This window comes from Lolium perenne, chromosome 7 (assembly GCF_019359855.2).
Source record: "Lolium perenne isolate Kyuss_39 chromosome 7, Kyuss_2.0, whole genome shotgun sequence".
NCBI lineage: Eukaryota > Viridiplantae > Streptophyta > Magnoliopsida > Poales > Poaceae > Lolium > Lolium perenne.
Genome location: NC_067250.2, coordinates 40755348 through 40765834, shown reverse-complemented (window position 1 = coordinate 40765834; position 10487 = coordinate 40755348). Strand labels below are relative to the sequence as shown.

General features: G+C 49.7%; 1 protein-coding gene across 1 annotated transcript; it reads left to right on the top strand.

Moving 5' to 3' along the window:
- The first annotated feature begins 428 nt into the window (after window positions 1-428).
- LOC127317740 (cyclin-dependent kinase inhibitor 1-like) lies at window positions 429-2087 on the top strand. Its single transcript, XM_051348340.2, has 4 exons — window positions 429-902; window positions 998-1080; window positions 1213-1455; window positions 1578-2087. Exons 1-4 carry the CDS (start codon window positions 507-509, stop codon window positions 1651-1653), a joined length of 798 nt encoding a protein of 265 aa, XP_051204300.1. The 5' UTR covers window positions 429-506; the 3' UTR covers window positions 1654-2087.
- Window positions 2088-10487: the final 8400 nt, after the last annotated feature.

The window sequence follows — 10487 nt, the reverse complement described above, 5'->3', positions numbered from 1 at the left end:
ATGATCTCAACGGCCAGAAAAAAAAAGGCTAGCCAGAACGCGGACATGCCGGCCGCATAATGTGATCCACGCATGCATGCGTGCGTGCGGCCGCGATGCTCCGAATCGTACGTGAACCCGGCCCCGTCACGTTACAACGGTGCAGCATTTACTCCCCGGCAATTAAGCGTCCATCACATCCTTGCTGCCCAGGTTTTAAATTCAAAATTCAAACCAAACCCCTCACGGCCGTCCGATCTCCCTCGCTCACGTGGCACCCGTACGCCGTTCAGGAAAGCAGATCACGTCCCGTTTTGCGCTGACGCGCCGTCACTCACCGTCACGGCGCCGTCAGCCCCCGTGCGCGAGCCGTCGGATCCCAATCCGATCGCGCTAGCCGCCAGGGTATTTATTCGTACGCGCACCCGAGCGCAGCGCCGGAGATCCAAACCAGAACGGCCAAGGGAAGGAGAGCAAGGTAACCAAACGGCCAAAGCGACGGGTTCTTCCTTTCTGTTCGCCGGCCCATGGGGAAGTACATGAGGAGGAGGCGCAGCAGGGGTGCTGCTCTAGGGGATGCCGAGGCGGCGCCGGCCGCGGTGGTGCTCGGCGGCGGCGTCCGCACGCGGTCCCGCTCTGCGGCCGTCGTCGCGGGAGCCAACCCCGACAAGAGGAGGAAGCAGGCCACGACGGCGACGGGACCGGTGGAGGAGGCCGGGTGCTACCTCCATCTGCGGAGCAGAAGGCTGTTCATGCCGGTGGCGGTGGCGGCGCGGGGTGATCTGGGGGTGGAGGAGGCTTCGACGTCGAGGCTGGCCAATTCATCTGCTCCTTCAGGGGAGGCGATCGCCGCCGGGATCTCGCGCTGCTCTAGCGCCGCGTCGTCGGCGGCAGCTAGAGAGAGGAGCGGCGGCGAGGCCGAGGTGAGCCCTAGAAATTCGCTTCTCCCCTGTATCGAGCATGCCTTTGTCGCTTCTGCCTGATATATGCTCAACTGCGAAATTTGCTTCTCCTGTAGTCGTGTCCTGGACTACAGGCGTGCGAGAGCCGCGACGACGTGGAGACCTCCGCCAGCGACTCCGAGTGCGGCGCCAGTGTGTGGTGCGCGCGTTTGTCTCGAACCTCCGAAGAATCAGCAGATTTCTCCTGAACTGCGCATTGTTTCCTACTCGAGTCCCCCGCGCTGGTTGATTTTGCTTCTGATTTTGAACTGAATCGCGCCATCAATTTCAGGAGGGAGACGACGCCGTCCAGCCAGCCCCCAGCAGTAGACGACTACATCAGCGACCTCGAGTCGAGTCAGGCGACGGATGAGCACAGGCACAGCAAACGCTGCAGGAGGACTCCAGCAACAACGACGACCACAAACACCACGGCATTCCACCTACAATCGAGGGCGAGGATGCCGGCTGCGGCAGAGATCGAGCAGTTCTTCGCTGCCGCCGAGAAGGCCGAGGCCGAACGCTTCGCCGCCAAGTAAGTCAAAACTCACCGTTCATGCGTAATTACATCACCTCCTGCACTGCTGCACAGTCCAAGTGAAAGTCGTCACCATTGCCGCGGCTAAAATTTGTTACTGTTCCTTCACCTTGATGAAGGTACAACTTCGACGTCGCGCTCGGCCTGCCGCTCGACGCCGGCCGGTTCGAGTGGACGCCGGTGGCCGCCGTCTGAGAAAGGCAACCGTGCAAACCTGCAACAAGGACGACCGGACAGCGGCGGCGCGCGTGGAAAGGAAGGGCTTGATGGGAAGAATGGGAGATGCTCCCGTCACATCCCAAAGGGCCGGTAACAGTAAAGAGAAAGAAAGAAAAGAGGGTGATCAAAGATTGAAAAGGAGAGAATAATTATGCATAGCCTAGCTAGCCGTAGTAGCTTCAGCTCTCTCTCATCAGCCATGAACCCCTGTTCTCCATTGTTTACACTTCTGTTCAGTCCACCGCGATCGAAAACAGGTTCGGCCGTTGTGTAACTCCTGTCTTCTGTTTTTGGGTTGGTATCTTGGAGTGGAGGCGGCATTCAATGCGCATCTAAGCGGCCGACAGGCTCTGCTCTGCGCTGCTGTGCAAAGCCTGCGACAGTTAACAACCGGCACCATCTTTTCAGCTTCTGCTTCTCCTTCCTTCTACTCCAGTCCTTTTATTCTTCGTACCACAGTTTCAAGCTCCCGCGTTCTTCCCCTTCGCTCGATCTTGTCTTCTGAATTCTGATGGTGATGCCATCTTCCTGATAGCCCAAGAAGCTGCTAGTGTGCATGCATGTAAACTGTAATCTTGCAGGCAATCCATGTTTCTGCAAGGAGAAAGATGCAGCTAAGAGCATCTCTAACAGAGCTCGTAAAAGTGCAAACTGAAAAAACTCGAGTTTAGTCTTCCGTAAACGTGTTTATGGGTTGCAAAACGGCTGGTGCGGAACAGATCCTGTAAACTAAAACTGAAAAACGGAATATTCGGAAAGTCATCATTTTCTTCACAAGAAAATTGTCCGCGCCGTTGCCTAGATCTCCGCGCGGCCGGGCGCCCGCCCCTGCCTGGGCCTCCCCGCGAAGAGCCCACCGCCCGTGCCCTAGCACCCGCCGCCACCTAGCTAGCAAGCTTAATCGGAATAGTAGCACCACTCAGCTAGCTAGCGATGGAATCGATTGGATATTTGTGGATCAATCGGGAGATGATTAGCACCAAATAATTAGAACTAGCTAGCTCCCATGTAAGACTAGCTCGCGTGCGTCACGATCGCTCGCCAGAATCTGCAAATGTACGCATTCCCTTTGCTGCTTGAGTGCACCGCGCCGCTCGCTGGAATTAATTCTATATCAAGAAGATTCACCGGAAATTGACATAGACATGGTTGAAATTGGAGCAGGCTGACATGATGTTTGACCGGCGGTACACAATTTTAGCAAAGCAGCCAGAAATCGGCGGCTGGAGGCGGTTGTACAGATGGTGGCGCTGGAGAAGTGGTGAGAAATCCGTTCAGTTTTGGGTATGTAAACTGTCATTCAGTCTGTATTAAAGGTGCTGGAGCTCGGTCCCCATCTCGGCAAGGCCACGTGTGGCGGCGCCGGCGAGCTGCTAGCCTGGTTTCCTCTCGGATCGGTGGATCTGGGGAGGGTGGTCTCTCCGGGCAGGGTCGTCTGTCGACTCTGCCGTGGAGCTTTGGGAGTCAGAGGGCTGTTGTTTCTTATGTCTTCCCCTCGGCCGGCCGTGGTGGCGAGGGAGTGGAAGGGGAAGGTACAATCGCCTTCCTCGTTAGGGTTTTTAGGGTCTTTTTCTTGAGATGCGACTATCGCGTCGTGAAGCTTTCTCCGGCCGGCCATGGTGGCGAGGGGAGGAGGTTGCTTGACGTGGCATCGATGGTTGGGATCTACTGCTCGGGGTCCGTGGTTTGGAGGTTCTGCTTGGTCTCCACCAGCTCACGCCTGCCCGATGGTCGGGAAAATATTATTAGCTCTCACCCCTCTGGGTGGGCACTCTTGCGGTGTTCAAAGCCCAATGTGGCGAAGGTGGCGGCGGTGGCTCGATGGTGTCTGAAGACGGGCGGCTTTCGGTTTTGGTCTCTGTACTTGGGTGGTGACGATGAGGACGATGGGCTTGACTGCGATTTGGGAGTACGGTGTGTGGTCTTCTGGGTCCATATTGTATTTTCCTTTTTTTGTGGAGTCGTTTGTAATCGGTTTCGCCATTGTTAATTCCATCAGTTGTTATCTCAAACAAAAACTGTCATTCACTCTGTATTAATAGGTGTCGGTTGTGAAATTTTTCAGGCCCCTGAGAAAGTTTTTTTTGGGCCGGATAGCGAGTTCAGTCTGAGTTACGTGCCACTTTCGACTCAAATCCGTAAATCGGTCAGAAAAATACGGTTTTTAACATAATTTACGGGCTCTGTCTCTAAGCTTATGTTTATCCATGGCGTGCAGCAGTAAAGTGAGGCCGAAGGTTAGGTGAGTCGGGTGTCCCACTGGCTGGGCCGAGGGCGGCGTGGCCTGTCGAGCGCCCATGATTGGAGCTGCCTTGTCTGCATGTTTCGGCATCAGCTGATAAAAGAACAAAGTTAACTGAAGGTTGCTCAACTTTGGTTGCTGTGGGCGCTGCGCTGAGGATTAAACAGCTGTTGCTACGGGGAGATGATTTTTTCGATCTGCTGCTCGGGAATGCAACTGCACAATGATGGTTCTGGGATAAGCCAAGCAACAAGTGGTGGAGATCGATGAACGCAGTAGGTGTATTTCGTTGGGATCTGGGATGTGTAAGAGCATGTCTAGTAGAGCCCCTAAACCCTCAAACCTCTATAGCAGTTTTACAGGTTGGAAATAGCTATTTTTGTGCAGTTTTACAGGTTGAAAAACAGGGGTAAAGAGTAGAACCCCTAAACCCCTAAAGAATGCAGTTTGAGGGTTCTAGTCTTTGGCTCAACCCCAACCTCTAAAACTGTCATATGCCATATCACAGTTTTCATCACATATCATCATTTCACATATCACAAATATCATCACATTTCACATAAAACAATAATCATTCTAGTTATTATTACAACACCAAATAGTACATTTGAGCACATAAAACAATAATCATTCAAATTGTTACAACAATGTTGGACCATACAACAATAATTGTTCGAATCAAATAGAACAAAGGTAAATCATGCGCCACGGCGCTGCCCATCCAACTGCCACTGGTGCTCGACTAGATCATCACGGAGACGACCATGAGTGGCTGCATCTTCAATCTCACGATGTGCTTGAAGAAAAGCTTCTACACGAGAAGGGTTTCTTTCCGGTTGCACACGTGTGCCAACATTGTCATAGAAACAAGGCAAGTTTAACCCCCTCTCATCTTCTAGGATCATGTTGTGTAGAATCACACAACACTTCATGATGTCCACGGGGGAGGAGGCCGGGACGCGGCGGCAGGCGGAGGAGGCCGGGACGCGGCGGCAGGCGGAGGAGGCCGGGACGCGGCGGCGGGAGGCGAGAGGGGAGCAGCGGGAGGAGGTCGGGGCGGGAGGAGGGCGAAGGCGGCAGGAGGGCCGAGCGGGAGGAGGGCCGAGCGGGAGGAGGGCGGCGCGCGGCGGGCAGCGGAGGAGGGCCGAGCGGAGGAGGCCGGGACGCGGCGGAGCGGAGGAGGCCGGACGCGGCGGAGGCGAAGCGGAGGAGGCGGGCGCGGCGGAGGCGGGGCGCGGCGGAGGCGGCGCGGCGAGGCTGGAGGGCGGCGGCGGCGGGATCGGGGGAGGAAGAGGGAGGAAGAGGGGAACGAGCTGAATGTTCCCTCCCGCGCGTGTCCGAGACGACTACAGGTCGGGGACGGGTTGGATTGCCCAACCCTCGTTTCTACAGGCCAAGAAGGGATTCCCAGGTCCGACCTGGGAATTTTTTTACAGTTTTACAGTTTTAGGGGCTCTAGTCTTTGCGATTTTTTCGTCAAAAACTGTAAAAAAAGCGGTTATTTTTACAGATTTAGGGGTTTAGAGGCTCTACTAGACATGCTCTAAGTGGTTAATCGGTAACAACTGGGAGTTTCTACTGAATGTGGTGGGGGCTGACAGATAGATGCACATGCTACCCCTACTTCCGATCGAGCTTTCATATGCTAGGACATCACAGTGTAAGATGCTTCCATTTTTTCCCCATGTCCACAGTACACACTGTTTAGTCTTCTGGCCTCTCGAGTTACTGTACTTTGGATCTACTCCAGTTGTCTGCAAAAAAAAAAAAAAAAAAAAAAGATCTACTCCAGTTTGGCCTTCTAGGTTTTAATTGCATGGAGCCAACGGATGGGCAATGGTCCATAGCATTAGTGTACGAGGACTGTTCACTTCACCAACTTCGTTTCTTGTCAGGCTTTGTGTTTCCGTTGCAGGAGTGAATCAAACCAAAATTGTTTTCTTCATCACACATGATTTCACACATAATATCAACATATAAGGCTAGTCGGTTGCTCACAGCCTTGGCGAACACGGTGGCTTCACATCGCTCTCCTCCATCTCTAGTGGTAGAAGAACCATCTCAAGATTTGGGCAGAAGCATCGTGGTTGATGACTGTCCCACCGCAACGTGATAAACCAACTCTCCGAAGCAAACCCTCAGATGCCCCGTGACGACGTTCAAACAAGCGGCCCGTGACGGGGACATGGCCGGAGGTACTCAATCAACATGTCTTCGCTTTCAACCAAGGCGAACAACATCATGATATTAAAGAATAACAAAATAGACTACGTCTCCCCGTGCATGAGGGAGTGAGGATCTATGGTCTACCTGCCTCTTGCACCAAAAACTATAGGGCCGAAGCCAAGGGCGAGTGACAGAAAGAACTGGTGAGGTCAAGAGTTGTGTGGTGGCTAGGGTTCCGGTGTAGGGTGATATTCTCAAGATTCTTTCATTCCAATGCCCCACGATAGATTTTCTATTGGTAACCTAACTTAGAGTTGAGTCGTATGTTCAATATTGAGGTGGATTGTGATAGTCTAGCTTTTCGAACTTGTTTCTCTATTGGGCTGACCAAGTTGTCTCGTATTTATAGTTATTTACCGGTAGCAAGTTACACGATAAGTAATTTATAACACACCCGAACAACCGCAATTTCAGCCTAAGTTGTCAACCTCAGGCAATGTTCTTTATGTATTGGTAAGAGAAAACTGCATTGGCGGTCCCTATTCTTTCCCCGCGTCTTCAGTTTAGTCCCTATTCTTTAAAATTGAATAATTAGGTCCTAATTCTTCTCATGCGAGGTCCTAAACTAGTCTGACCCGCGTTGACCCGTGCCACATCGGCCAGTGGGACCCAGGTAGGCAATCGATCGGGCTGTAAACTTGCGAAAAGGCCCCTTGCGTACATACCAATCCATTTCCCGATCCTATCCAGCTCAAGACTCTCTCTCTAGCGATTTGGGCAACGACTGGCGGCGGCGAAGCTGTCCCTACGCGAGGCGAGCGGAGACGTGCGTGTGGCGGTGGCCACGTGGATGGTGCCCGCGTGCAATGGGCCATGGCTTCGTTGACCCAGCGATCCGCATGTGTGATTGGGTAAGAACCAAGGTAAATTCCTATCATTTTACTTGTGTCTACATGCAGTGGCGGACCTTGCAGAAAATCTTTGGGGGGGGGGGGGGGGCGAAGCTGCAAATTAACATAATTTTTTTTCTTTGAACAGCCAACAACAAGATAGGATTAGTAGTATTTTCAAAAACTTATATAACTAGATTGACTTGTCCACAAAATACATTTCTAGCAGCAATATATGCATTAGTACAAGCTACAGGTCAGATCTTCGTTTCTTTGCGCCCGTGAAATGCTCAAGAATATCCTCGTAGTTGTACTTTTCAGCAATTTCCCTCTCTATGTTGACTAGCAAACTGTTGGCAAGAAACTCGTCCTCCATCTTATTGCGCAACCTTGTCTTAACAATCTTCAAAACGGAAAATGCACGTTCAGCACTTGCTGTAGAAACCGGGAGAGTCACAAGCAATCGCAACAATCTATCAATCAAATTGTAGATAGAATGTCGCCCAGTCTCAACGAGGCAGCGACATAGCTTTGTTAGTGTTGATCCATTTTTCAACTCATTGTCATTAGAAGCATCCACAACGAAGTGTTTGAGTTGTTGCTCCAGGTCATAAATTTCTTGTTGAGTGAAATCAGCTGGATAATATTTCTTTACCATCTCACAAATATCATTAGTCTTGAAAGATCTAAATTTATTTGCAGGGATCAAAGTAGCACTAGTTGACAGAAGATCCATTACCTTCTCATTGAACCGGAATTCTAGTTCATGGAGTTGAGTATCAATTGTTGCACGGAATACTTCCAATCGAAAATAATGCTCCTTAGTGAAACAGTTAGGTTGGCGACGAGCACGACCACCGCGTAGAATATAAGTTTCCTCCAAATCTGGAATTTCAATGGAATGGTTTGCACAAAACTCAACAACTCGGAAAAAAGGCTTCCTAACCATCATCTGATCTCATCTCATCTAGGCGAACCTTTGTTGAGAAAACTAGGCGCATGGCATTTACAATGTCTTGTGACTTCTTTTGCAAAGCTTGGCCAAGATCCTCAGTAATCTCTAGTATCTCTTGCATAAAACATAAGACAAGTATGAACTCAAGGGAGGACAAATAGATGAAAGCGGTATCTCCATCTGCACGAATTGAGCCAGCTGATCCATCTTAAGCTATTTTTGAAGCACTATACTTACTACATTAAACATGGTCTTTAGGCTAGATATCGACCCCAAGTGTGAACCCCATCGTGTGTCGCCGGGTCGTTTTAGTGCACGTATTTGGTTTGCACCTTGCCCAGTTTCAATCTCATCAATAGCTAGTAACCGAGCTAGTTCATCCAACTGAGCATCATGAATCTCGTCATGGCACTTCGCGGAGGAGTCAACAGTGTTAACAATAAACATAAGGTTTTGAAAAAACTGAGCCACATGGATCACTTCCTTGGATGCATCAACTCTAGTTGCAAACGATGAGCATAGCAATGGACATAATATGCATATGGGCATTCTCGGAGAAAAAGAGCCTGCAATCCATTGAACTCTCCTCTCATATTACTAGCCCCATCATGCCCCTGGCCACCACGAAGGTTTTGAACATAAAAAGCATTTTGGGATAACACAGAGCTCAATACCTCTTTAAGTGTTGCGGCTTTGGTGCTTGTCACATGTATTAAGTCCAATAATCGCTCTTGCAAAATGCCATCTTTATCCACAAATCTGAAAACCAATGCCATATGTTCCCTTTTTGCTACATCACAAGTCTCATCCACTAGGATAGAAAACTTAGAATGCCCAATCTCTTCACGGATATGCTTCCTAATTTTGAATGCATAAATTCTCAAAATTTCAAGTTGGATCTTCGGTGCTATCTATTGTTCATTGTATTTAGCATCTCCAATAACTTCCGCAATCTTAGGATTGAAGTCTGCAAGAAGCTTTCTTAACTCAAGAAAGTTCCCTCTGTTTTTCGACTCGGCTGTCTCATCATGGCCTCTAAAAGCACAAGCTTGTGATGTGAGCCACTTAACAGTTGCAATTGAGACTTTCACCCTTAATTGGTTCCTTTCTATTTCCCTCTTGTTGCCCACTGTCGCAGCATGTTCTATATGTCCTCGGTGATTCAACAAATCTTGACATGCATTGGTTGCATTGTTATGTTCAGAGCAAGGTTCAGAACCAATGTGGTTTAGAAATGCACACTTTCTTCCATCATTGATTTTCTTCCACTTTACAAATCCATGTACTGTGAAGACATCGGAACCACCTCGCTTTCTTTTGTTTGTGCTGAATAGAAAGCAAAATAAACAATATGCGCGGTGACTACTTTCCGAGTACTCCAACCATGCTGGGAAAAGATTGAACCAGTTGTATTGAAAGCGGCGTTTCTGATTTCCTGTACCATATACTTTGTAATTCTTTAGAAGTGGCTGCATAGGTCCTAGTTTCAAATATGCCCGTCGCACGTCATCTCTTTGGTTAACATGATATTGCGAAATCTGTGGACGCAAGGTTGGATCCCGCTCCAAAGTTTCAATACCACGGAATATAGCACCATTTGTTTGAGTTTGATGCAGCCTTCTTCATGATTTTGTTGTTCAAATTCGAGCAACAAAAGAGAGGTCTGGACATGAACATTGGGTTGTTCAGGAACAACTAGTTCATTTGCTTCACATTCATCTCTCTTTTTTTCCAAAAAACGAATCAATAGATTTTCCTTTGCCCATCACTACTTGCTACCTAAATAGAGAAACAACAACATGTAAATCATCAATTTCAATTTCTCCAACACTCCATGACCTACCTAAAATCTTCCCAAATTTATGTTGCAAAAATCAGAACGAAATTGAGTAGAGTTGGAACTCTAATAGGGAAAGAGAAGTTACCAGAAGCTGAATCAGAGACATGGAGATCAGTCTCCGGCCCAAGCGGTGGCCGGTTGGGCGGTGGCTGGAGGCGGAGCCGAGGAGCTCGGTGCCAGCGGCTGAGCGGCAGAGCGGGGGCGTTGGAGGAGGACCGACGGAGGAACCGGCGAGGAGGGGCGCTGGAGGAGGAGCTCGGCCAGCAGAGTCGCGGGAGACGGGGAGAGGGCAAGCATCGAGCGGCGGTCGCGGCGGTCGGCTCCCGTCCGCCCGTCCCGTTGATGTGCTCTCCAGCAGCGAATTGGGTCTTTTTTTTCCTTAGCGTGAAGTTGTGTTAGCGTAGCGTGCATCAATTATGAGAAGAGGAAAAGGCCTAAGGCCTTATGGGTTGTACTACTACTAGGTAGTAGTAAAATTCAATCTTGCTGGAGGGCGAGAGCCCAATTCGCCCCCATTAAGGTCCGCCTGTGTCTACATGTACTAGTATGTAATTGCTCGCATTAGTGTAATTCTCTCCTAGAAAAAGACACTACCAGTCAGAAAACTAGTCAGAGCCTACAAGTGTGATCAATATTCTACAAGAGCATGTTAGATTCTATCCGTATCTCAATAAAGTTGAGTCGTTTTTTCTATATACCTCCGTATCTCGATAAAGT